The 12,077-nt window shown below is 36.8% G+C and overlaps 1 protein-coding gene across 1 annotated transcript; it reads left to right on the top strand.

Moving 5' to 3' along the window:
• Window positions 1-912: 912 nt before the first annotated feature.
• On the top strand, window positions 913-10,543 carry LOC130803037 (clathrin light chain 2). Its single transcript, XM_057667189.1, has 3 exons — window positions 913-1,271; window positions 3,215-3,368; window positions 9,941-10,543. The coding sequence occupies exons 1-3, from the start codon at window positions 970-972 to the stop codon at window positions 10,280-10,282; spliced, it is 798 nt and encodes a 265-aa protein (XP_057523172.1). The 5' UTR covers window positions 913-969; the 3' UTR covers window positions 10,283-10,543.
• The last annotated feature ends 1,534 nt before the right edge of the window (window positions 10,544-12,077 follow it).

Here is a 12,077-nt window from a genome sequence, read left to right on the forward strand (position 1 = left end):
TGTGGAAAATCAAAAAAGAACGGAGGGAGTAATAATCTAATCTTTGTTATACATTTGCCGACAGCAAAGTCATAATAATTGTTTTTCTTGTTCACTGTTTCTAACAGTGAATAAATCTAAACTTAGGTTCGAACACGAAAACGCTTATTTTGAGAATTAAAATTTCTAAAATTTATTTTAATTTTTTTGTATAAAAAAACTTATTTTATTCAATCATTCATATGTATAGCCCCTAAGGAGAAATAACAAGATTAAGTGAGAACTCCGGTCTGGCGCAATTTCACATTGTCATATTCATAAATTTTCAAATGAGAAGTCTTATAGTGAAATTATTTTTATTGGTTGACTCAAGAATGACGATTATGATAACGATAGTTGAACCAAGACTTAAAATGATGACTAATAATTTTAAAATAATTATTTTTATAATTTTATAATAATCACTTATAAACTTAAATTAATAATTTATAATTTTAAAATGTAAAAATGAACAAACAAACTAAGATAGAAAATAGGACAAATCATAAGCAACATTATTAGTCATCATTATTTTTTATTTTTTACTACTATTATTTTTTATGACATGATAAAGAAAGAGAGAAAGCCAGATAAAAATTAAAATTATATATCTTCTCAAAATGATTTTTAATACTTAATAACTGCTATATTACGGTTATGGACATGTTTAAGTTTATTTTATACGTTGAGGCTAATATGAAAGACAAGGTACAGTCAAGTGAGATTTTATTTGAATTATTTAATCACATACTTTCATAATATTAACTTTTTGTAATTTTTAAATATGTATAATTTAATATAGGATAATCAAAATAACACAATAAATTAATACTATCTAACTAAGATCAGACCCGAACCCATCAACATTCATTGAAATAACAAAATGCGAGTAAATCCGATCCTTTTATCATTTATGATTTCACCCCGTGTTAGCGACTCAATCGTTCAGTTATGTCTTCATTCGCTGACTCGTTCGAGGAAATTAACCCTGACTCACACTCCGCTGAGTCGACTCACCCCTTCGAAGATGACGATGGCTACGTAGCTGTAGGAGACTACTCCAATTTCACCGATGTTGAGCCTGTTAAGGAGTCTGCCGATGAATCGGCGATTTTTAACGATAACGATGATGATATTTTCGGATCCAATGACAATTCGGCTGATAATGGGGTTTTTGTCGATTCAAATGGTCCGATTTTGCCACCTCCTTCGGAGATGCAGGAGGAAGGTGTTGCCCTTCGTGAATGGCGGAGGTTAGCGTCGTCAATTGCCTTTAAAATTTATTATTTTTATTTTTTCGGGTAGTTGATTTGAATTTTCATCTTTTGGTTTGTCTATGTAATGTTATGGAAATTGAATTTGTTTGCGAGATCTAGGTTTAGTTAACGATAATAGACTTTGGTTCATCTACTTTAATTTCGATCTTCATTATAGTGTATGGGTATACTTTATGATCATGTTCGAATAATTTGTCCCACATTTATGAATTAAAGATGGCGTTAGAAGTGTTCTTCATGAATTAAAGTATGGCGTGCTCATTTTTAAGTGTTCTTCCCTTCAATTGTCATATGGTTTTAGATGGTATCTTCTTGGTGTGCACATTTTGTTTCTCCGTTCATATGCTGTCATTGACAATCAGCCCAATTTAACATAATATCATAGCTGAAGGTTCGATCAAAAACTGAATGGTAGGTCCGAAAAGGATGATGTTCTTCCCTTCCTCTCATTGTCATATGATTTTGGGATATATCTCCTTAAATTTAACACGGATTTGTTTATATTATATTTTGAAGTAGAGTGTATCTTTTGCGTAAAACTGATGTTGACAATGTAAATATTGATTGGGGCAATGAAGAACTTGGATAATTAGGTTATAGGGAATCAATTCATGAATTGATATGAGGATTGTACGTCATGAATCAAGACTTTGTTAGTATATCTACTATTAGGTGGTATAATTTATCAGGGGTAGAATTCAATTCATTGTATTAACCTCATAATTGGGGTAATTTTGGGTTTTGTTTTTTTTTTTTTGTGATTGGAAAAACTAGCATTTTGAAGAGGGTGAATGCGAGGAATGATTACGGACAAGCAATTGTAGATTTTAGTTTTGATTTATTTTTCGATTGTTAACTAGGACACAGGTCGCAAGTATTCTTATTGAAGTAGGAGCTGAGTTGCTAACGATGGCCCTAGAATTACATACTAAGTTACTATTGCCCTAATTTATGAATGAATTGCTACTTGCCAAAACATACCCCCTCGCATTCTGCTCCTCCTAAGTGTCCGTCTCTCTTTTATTGTTGCTTCACAAGCCTCTATGGCCTTCCCGGGGATCTTCCCATTGACCAAAATCTTTTCTTTTTCTGCATCACCACCAGAGATCACTTTTCATTCGTGGCCTGTCTTTCATACTCTAAACTTCAATGATGAAGAAAAGAAAATTTTGAATAAATAAACTTGAGTGCCTTAAAAATGTCTCTTTCTTTGCCTGCATTGTTGAGAAGATGCTACGGTGCGTTGGTTATTTGTGGTGGTGCGATGAGAGGTTGGAGAAAGAAGGGATGTGTAAGAATCTTTATACAGGACTAGTAACAACGGAATGGAACTCAATTGAAAGGATAGTGAAATATGAGTAATTGTTAAGTGATGTGTTGAATTCAACTCAACTGAAGATAAAGCGGAATTCTAGCAATTGAACTTAACTTAATAATATTGGGGAAAGAGAGTAATTTCAGGCAACAATTACCGGGCAGAGCGTATGAACTTAGTTATCTAATTATGAATGCTTTCACCTCTGAACTATCATAAATTGACTTTATCCCGCTTTACTTTGATGGTTAAGACTCTTCACACCTAATTTCTCAACCTTGATGAGGAAAGGATATAGGCTCTATTTGTCTGTGATAAGCAACCCTTTTTACTCTAGCAGCTACTAAGTTATAGGCTTTGATTCATTAAGCTCACTTATCTCTATCATTACAATTTTGATGCCCTTTACATGAATAATTATATCTTCGGCACTGGCGAAATTCTTTTTGTTATCGTGTCCTTGAGAACTTAATAATTCAGTATGACCAAAATACAAATTCTGTGTTCTTGTATCCGTTTCTTCTCTAACTTGAGATGTTAGAGTGTTGGAAAATTTTCTTGTATGGATTTTGTCAAGTAATGATGGTTTTCATTGGCCTGTTAGGCAAAATGCTATTCAACTGGAAGAGAAGGAGAAGAGAGAAAAAGAAATATTGAGCCAGATCATTGAAGAAGCAACCGAGTACAAGGTTGCCTTCCATGAGAAGAGAAAGGTTACATGTGAGAACAATACAAAAAACAACAGAGAGAAGGAGAAGGTAAGAGTTTGCTTTCTGGATCTTATTGATCTTATGTTTAGCTTGTTTAGCTAATTTATCAGTTACTTGGTCAAGTTCTCAAGCGGTCTCTCTATTCTTTTTCTAGGGCATGGAGTCATAACAATCAATATGTTATAGCTTTTTTTGGGTAGGATATAATTTTGAATTAGGTGCACTTCAGTTTCTGTTCCCAAAACTGTTAAAAACAATAATCATCTGTTTGATTCTGTTTTTGTTTTTTTCATTAGATCTTGGGATGTGTGCCAAGGTTTTTGATAGGAAGGAAACACTATCTTTATTTGAATACCATCGATTAATCAGTTTTTTAAAAAAATCTATTTCAGATAATTGAACACCATTATAGGTTACATTCAATATGTCGTTCTTTACTCCAGTCATCGAAATCTTCAGACCACTCAACACGTTGGAATAATAGTATACGAACAATATTTTTGATTATCAATAGAGGAATTAGAATATAGTAGTATTTTCTAAAAATGGACTGTCATTAACATCAAACCCCTTAGTATTTGAGCAAACGGGATGGTATCCCATGTTTCGACTACTTTTATTCGTTTATATTCTAGTTTCGCTTTTTCTTCCCTTTACTTAATAAACCTGGCAATGTCAATGGTCATGGCGTGTCCAGGTTCATACTTCATATGCCCTTGGTTGTTCATGTGAATTCCTTGGTGGTATGAGGCTTGTTTGATCAAACATGTGGTTATATTGTTAGCTTATCCAACATATATATGATATTTTACGCGAAGTTCTTGAAATAATTTACATGTTTTATGTGTCTTTTGAAATATGAAGCTAAACGTGCTGTAGCATTTTGTAATTGTTTTTGAGAATCTACACTAACATCAACTATATTTGAATGGATTAACCATGTTGATCTCTTTAACTATGAAGTTTGAAAAATCTGATTATGAACTAGCCTATTTATTGACCTGTCCATGTTAAGTTAGTCGCCTTTTTCATCGCATACCTTTTTCTCTTTTTTCTTTCTCTTCAGTGACTCGGTCTTCATTTATACAGTAAGAAACTTATTGGCAATGTGTGATGAATTCAAATGGTCCACTTATTACTTACAGCAGAAGGAAGAAAAAGGCTGAGGTGGCAGACGGTTGAGGAATGGAATCTTTCTGTTATCAGAGTTTGTTATGTTGCTTTGCTCAATGGGCAAAAGTTTGTTATGGCTAATTTCAGCTTTGCTTTTGTGTATAAATAGGGATGATGTAATTCTTTCTTTTCCATGCTTGTATAGACAATCAGTGATATAATCACTATAGGAGCTACTGGTCCGCTCGACGAGTCCAGAGTGAATACACTGTTCACTTATACATAATAATACAAGCATTCCATCTCTTCTCCCTCCTCTCTTCTCTTTCTTCTGTGCAATATTATTCTATTCTTTTCTCTTCTTCTCCCTTCCGTTTTCTTGAATATTGCTTTATAGTATAACAGTGGTATCTGATACATTCGGTTATGGGTGATTATGGCCCCTTCTCAGACGAATCGGTTGGAGGTAGTTGAGGCGGGTATTCAGGAAATACGCCTCTTCATGCAAGGATTGGAGGAACAGTTGCGGAACGTGTCCACCATCCATGAAAACTCTCTGTGGAAGTCTCAATCTGAGAATGATGCCAAATTTGACGAGTTACGCGCTGCCCTTTCTACTCACCAATGACGTCAAAACTTTGACCATAGTAAATTTTCAGCGAGATTCATCTCCAGATTCATTAAATGCTGAGAACCCTTCATAATCGATAAACAGCTTGTACCATGACAGATGAGAGACGTTCGAATCCACCAGGTGGGTCAGAATGGCAGCTTAAAAGAGTGGAATTACCTTCTTTTTATGGCGATAACCCGGACGACTGGCTTTCACAGGCTGAACGCTATTTTTCTTTTTACCATATGAATGATACGGAGCGGGTTGATGCGGCGGTGATGAACCTGGAGGGTCGTGCGTTATTATGGTGGCAATGGGCGAGTCAATAGCACCCGATTAATACTTGGTCGGCGTTGAAACAATTGATATTGGGACACTTTCGAGCTCGCGAAGGTGGCTCACTTTGTGAACAATGGATGTCTATACCAAACCGGCTCTGTTGCCGATTACTGTGAGCAATTTATTTCTTATGCTGCTCCTCTAGTTCACTTATCTGAGGATGTAATGCTTTCAAATTTTATAAAAGGGATGGAACCAAGAATTCGCACTGAACTTAGGGTTTTAAATCCTAATTTTGTGGATGAGGCATAAGATTTGGATGTCAGGCTAGAAGATAAACAAATGGCATTTCAAGGAATGCTTTCCCATGGGCCCCCCTCCTTTACCCCACATAAGTATAGCCACCCTTTTACTAAACCTTTTTCTCTCTCCAAACCTACCCCACCATCTCACATACCCTGCAAACAAAAACCACCTCCTAACCCAAGCCTCCGTAACCCACCATCTTTTTCCTTCAAATAACCACCGGATAATATCCGCTGTTTAACCGACAAAGAATATCAGGAGAAACGTATTAAGGACCTTTGTTTTCGCTGTGATGAGAAGTGGCACTTGGGACACCTATGTAAGAAACGTGAGCTGAATGTGATGTTGGTCGTGGAGGATGAGGCCGAAATATTGGCGGAGACTTGGCCAGTTAGTGGTGACTTCTCGGACGTCACCCTGGTGGAGCCGCCCTTTCCCATTGGTGTTTCTTTAAACTCAGTTATTGGTATCGATAACCAAAAACAATGAAATTAAAAGGTACAATCCTGACCACTGATGTTGTGGTGATGATTGACCCCGATGCCACTCATAACTTCATCTCCTTGGTTCTTGTTTCTAAACTCAACCTACCCATTTCACCCACTGAATATTTTAGTGTGTCCCTTGGTACTGGTGGCACCGTGAGTGGACAGGGCGAGTGTCGTGATATGGTGCTTAATTTACGGGTGTTTGAATTGGTGGATAATTTTTTCCCCTTAGACCTGGGTAACTCGAATGTTATTCTTGGCGTTCAATGGTTGGAAAAACTCGGCACCGTTTCCACTAATTGGAAACTTCAGATTATGCAGTTTAACTAGAATGGAGCAAAAATAATTTTGCGAGGTGCCCATCTCTGGCACGTTCTCAAGTTTCTCTTAAATCCATCCTCAAGAATATTCGTAAAGAAGGTGGAGGGCTATTAATTGAACTCAATCAACACCCTATGCAAACTTCGCCAACTCAGCCCCTTCATAATATTCCAGACGCCATTCAAGCTGTTATCGCTACTTACTCAGCCGTGTTTGACATGCCTCCTGGTTTGCCTCCCTTGCGGGATCATGAGCATCGCATTACACTAAAAGAAGGCACCAATCCTGTGAGCGTTCGCCCTTATCGGTACCCACAAATTCAGAAGGCTGAAATTGATAAAATGGTGGAGGTTATGTTACTCGCAGGCATTATACAGCCCTCAACTAGCCCTTTCTCTAGCCCCGTTCTTTTGGTTAAGAAGAAGGATGGCTCCTGGCGATTTTGTGTCGATTATCGTGCTCTTAATAAAGAAACTGTACCTGACAAGTACCCCATTCCGGTTATTGACGAGCTGTTAGATGAGTTACATGGCGCGACTATTTTTTCTAAACTGGATTTGAAGTCCGGCTATCATTAGATACGTGTCCATGTTGAAGATGTGCCCAAAACCGCCTTCCGCACTCATGAAGGCCACTACGAATTTTTGGTCATGCCTTTCGGTTTGACAAATGCTCCCTCCACTTTCCAAGCTTTGGTGAACGAGGTATTTCGCCCTTATTTGCGAAAATTCGTTTTGGTTTTCTTTGATGATATTTTGGTTTATAGTGCTTCTTTAGAAGATCATGTTCACCATTTGGCGTCTGTTTTGGAGTTACTGTCTTCTCACAAGCTCTATGCTAATAATAAGAAGTGTGAATTTGGCCTCTCTGAAGTAACATACCGGGGTCATGTGGTTTCCATTACTGGGATGGCCATGGATCAATCAAAAGTTCAAGCTATGATGGATTGGCCCAACCCGAAAACTTTGAAGGAGCTTTGTGGATTTTTGGGGCTTACCGGGTATTACCATCGATTTATTTAGGGTTATGCTCATCTTGCTTCTCCCCTCACTCACCAACTCAAACATGACTGTTTTATGTGGAATTCAGAGGCTGATTCAGCATTTCATGCTCTCAAACAAGTTATGTTACAGGCCCCGATTTTGAGTACCCCGAACTTCCATATTCCTTTTGTTGTCGAAGCCAATACATCGGGTAGAGGGTTGGGGGCTGTTTTATCCCAGAATTCTCACTCGATTGCTTATTTTAGTAAAGCTTTAGGTGTTCAGGGCCAAGCTAATCATATTTATGAGAAAGAATTAATGGCCATCGTTCTTGCGGTGCAAAAATGGCGTCATTACTTGTTAGGCCGGCATTTCATCATTTGGTCTGACCAACATAGCTTGCGCTTTATCACAGAACAAAGGGATATTGGCAACGAATATCAACGATGGATCAGCAAGCTTATGGGCTACGATTTTGAGATTAAATACAAACCGGGCACCACTAATCAGGCGGCAGATGCATTTTCTCGTCACCCATCTTTTTCTCACTTAGAGCTTGATGCTCTTTTGACTCAATGTTCTATTCCATGGGAGGAAGTACAACGTCAGATTGCAGCTGATCCTTTTCTTCATACTCTTCATACTAATCTGTCTCATATGTGGGCCATTACCCCGGTTATACACTCAATCAAGGCCAGCTATTGTACAAAGAACGAGTAGCGCTTCCCGCTTCATCTCCTTTCATTAAGACGCTGCTATTTGAGTTCCATAACTCGGCTGTGGGAGGGCACAATGGGGAGTTTAAAACTTACCTTTGCTTAGCTGAGCATTGGTTTTGGGTCGGAATGAGAAAGCAGGTTACACAGTATGTTCGGGAGTGTGCCGTTTGTCAACAAAACAAAGCCTCTCACCAACAACCTGCGGGTTTGTTGCAACCCCTTCCTGTTCCTCATCAGGTTTGGGAGGAAGTATCGATGGATTTTGTAGAGACTCTTCCACGTTCTGGTGGCTTTGATACGGTTCTTGTGGTGGTGGATCGGTTAAGTAAATATGCTCACGTCTTGGGCCTTAAACACCCTTTCTCCGCTCTCTCAGTGGCCACATTATTCACCCGCGAAATTGTGCGACTTCATGGCTACCCCCTGTCAATTGTTTCGGATTGTGATAAAGTGTTCATGAGTTTATTTTGGAAAGAGCTTTTTCGCTTACAAGGCACCCAACTCTTATGCAGTATGGCATACCATCCTCAAACAGATGGCTAGACTGAGATCGTAATCAAGCTATGGAAGCTTACCTTCGCTGTTTTGTTAATGGACAGCCCTTGCATTGGTCCAGATGGCTTCATTGGGCCGAATACTGTTACAACACCTCCCCCCAGACCTCTATCAAGATGTCCCCTTTTCAAGCCCTCTATGGTCGTCTACCTCCTACCCTTTTCCGCTTTGTTCATAATACTACCACCGTGGATAGTATGGAACAGTGGTTACGGGAACGTGATGCTATTCTTGATGATTTAAAGTTTCAATTGCTTAAAAATCAGCATCGTATGAAACTCACAACAGATCTTAAGCGCAGGGATGTTTCCTTTACAGTTGGAGAGGTGGTATATCTCAAGTTACAACCCTATCATCAGCAATGCTTAGCCCGTTGTCGTCGTGACAAGCTGTCTGCTCACTTCTATGGTCCTTATGAAATTTTGGCTAAAGTGGTGCGGTGGCCTATAAATTGGACTTACCTCCTTCTTGCAAAACCCATCCCGTCTTTCATGTTTCTCAATTAAAGCCAGCTCGGGGTTCCTCTTTTGTTGCTACTGCTATTCCCCCTCAACTCTCCACCATTCTGGAGTTAATGGCTGAACCTGAAGCATTGTTGGGTATTCACAAATCTATGCCATCGCTACAAACAGTGGATGAAGTTCTCATCAGGTGGCAGGGCCTCCCTCTTACTGATGCTACATGGGAGAACTTTCACACCATTGATGCTCATTTTCCTCACTTTCACCTTGAGGACAAGGTGAATCTCTTTGGGCGGGTGATGTGATGAATTCAAATGGCCCACTTATTACTTACAGCAAAAGGAAGAAAAAGGCTGAGGTGGCAGACGGTTGAGGAATGGAATCTTTCTGTTATCAGAGTTTGTTATGCTGCTTTGCACAATGGGCAAAAGTTTGTTATGGCTAATTTCAGTTTTGCTTTTGTGTATATATAGGGATGTAATTCTTTCTTTTCCATGCTTGTTTAGACAATTAGTAGGAGCTACTGGTCCGCTTGAATAGTCCAGAGTGAATACACTGTTCACTTATACATAATAATAAAAGCATTCCATCTCTTCTCCCTCCTCTCCTCTTCTGTGCAATATTATTCTGTTCTTTTCTCTTCTTTTCCCTTCTGTTTTCTTGAATATTGCTTTATAGTATAACACAATGTTTTGCTGTATGTATGCAACCAAATTTGCTGAAATTCATACAAATAGTGGTGTCTTGTATTCTAATGTTCAAAAAATTTTGGAACCTACCAGTTATTCCTGGAAAACCATGAGAAGTTTCACAAGGAGGCTGACAAGAATTACTGGAAGGCAATCGCAGAGCTCATTCCTAATGAAGTCCCTGCTATAGAGAGGAAAAGAGGGAAAAAGGACCAAGAGAATAAACCTTCCATTGCCGTGATCCAAGGACCAAAGCCGGGGAAACCGACCGACCTTGCCAGGATGAGGCAGATACTTGTGAAGCTTAAGCACAGTCCTCCTACACACCTAAAACTAGCTTCACCACCTGCAGACGCCAAGACCAGCAAGACCCCTGCCGAGCCCCCCAAGACTGCGGCCATTGCTACCACCCCTGAAGCAGTAGTCACTGCATGATGATTGATTTGTGTTCAACGACCTTGTATTTATATCTGAGGATAAGAAGATTGAGTCGTTACTGTATCGCTTCAACATAGTGTCATTGATGAACTACATTGCAAGTGCAGGGTTTACTAGTTTTATATTCTCGCTTGACCCTTTAGAAAACTATGAAGTATGTATGAAGGAGAATTTTTAAGACATTGTATTCATTATTACTAGTATGTATTTAGTATCACTTTGACTTAATGAAGTTTCAGAGATTGGTTAAAGCTTTCATTATTTTGTTGCTATTAGCTATCAATCCTAGTTATCTAATGAAAATGTCCTTGGACACATGCATATGATGCATAAAGCTTCAATTATGATTTATGAGGCTTTGGTCTTTGTGAGCCCTCCTTGAAAGTTTTAGATAACGAACAAAAGGGTTTTGTTTCGCTATGCATATGCAATCCCTTAGAGTTGTTATAAACTACAAGGATACGGGTTTTATTAGTATAAACTATGTGACAATCAAACCCAGGATTTTGGCTGAGAAAAGCAATACTTTTCTCAACTAAGATTAGACCTGATTCTCATACACTTTTCTTAATTGTTATAATTTATTTTTATTTCTCATTTGAAATTTTTACCTTTTGTCCAAACATGCTCTAATTGCCAAGTACTCTTTGCATCAGTATTGTAATTGTAAACCATCCATAAATAATGATCTTTCATGTGATGTAACTTATAAGCAACCCAAAATACTGATATTTGAGGATTGATAAATGGTTATTGGCAAATTTAGCTGGCTTTATTTTGATATTAGTTTTTTTCATTAGCTGTTAAACTAACCACATAAACTATCTATTAATGGAGACTAGGTGATTGCCCGTGCTAAGCACGGGTCATCAATACTTAATTATATTTAACATATACTTTTATAAATAAATGAAGAAATTATCAAAAAATGAATAAAATAAAAAATAATTATTGGTATTTGCCTAATTTTGACCCATATATATATACTAACGAAAAATAAAGTTAAACAATATATATATATATATATATATATATATATATATATATATATATATATATATATATATATATATATATATATATATATATATATATATATATTGAATGGACATATTAATTTATATCAAACTATAAAAACTATAAATATTTAACCACCTTCTTAATTTGTATACAACATTGTATGTTGAAGTATAAATGTTATTATTATCGTCACATATTAAAATCTTTAGTATTTGCCTAATTTTGACCCATAAAACCACTACATATGATTGATCATGCCTTAATAGTAAAATTTTAAAATTTATGTTAGGTAATAATCAAATGACTGAATTCTAATTTTATATCTTGTTCTTTATTTTCTTATCGATCAGGACGTTCTTAATGTCAAGTCTTTAGTTGTTGATCAAACTAAATAAAGGAAAATAAAATTGTAGATTTTAGTATTAGGAAACAATATCATGATTGTTACTGTCAATTCTTCTCAAGTTCTATTACTCCTTTATAAATATCATCTATCTTTAAACGCCGTTTACATCCGCCTCAATTTGAATAGAAAGTCAATTTTTAACTACTAAAAAAGAAACCAACTAAATAAACCATCAATAAAAAAATATATACATCAATACTCCAATAAATTACTAAATTAAATTATCTAATTAACAATTAATAAAATTCAAACTTAATATAAAACTCAAACAAAAATATCAATTTAATATATTTAGTGTTGTTACTTGAAATTTAGTGTCTAAAATATCCTTACTCCATTGTTATTTAACTTGCATTAGAAAAAAAT

Source organism: Amaranthus tricolor, chromosome 16, assembly GCF_026212465.1.
Source record: "Amaranthus tricolor cultivar Red isolate AtriRed21 chromosome 16, ASM2621246v1, whole genome shotgun sequence".
Taxonomy (NCBI): Eukaryota; Viridiplantae; Streptophyta; class Magnoliopsida; order Caryophyllales; family Amaranthaceae; genus Amaranthus; species Amaranthus tricolor.

Bases quoted from the DNA above. Each gene is read 5' to 3' on its own strand.
- LOC130803037 (XM_057667189.1), top strand. From the start codon at position 970: ATGTCTTCATTCGCTGACTCGTTCGAGGAAATTAACCCTGACTCACAC. The intron at 1,272-3,214 runs GTTAGCGTCGTC...TTGGCCTGTTAG, and splicing joins GCCCTTCGTGAATGGCGGAG to GCAAAATGCTATTCAACTGG. The intron at 3,369-9,940 runs GTAAGAGTTTGC...GGAACCTACCAG, and splicing joins ACAACAGAGAGAAGGAGAAG to TTATTCCTGGAAAACCATGA.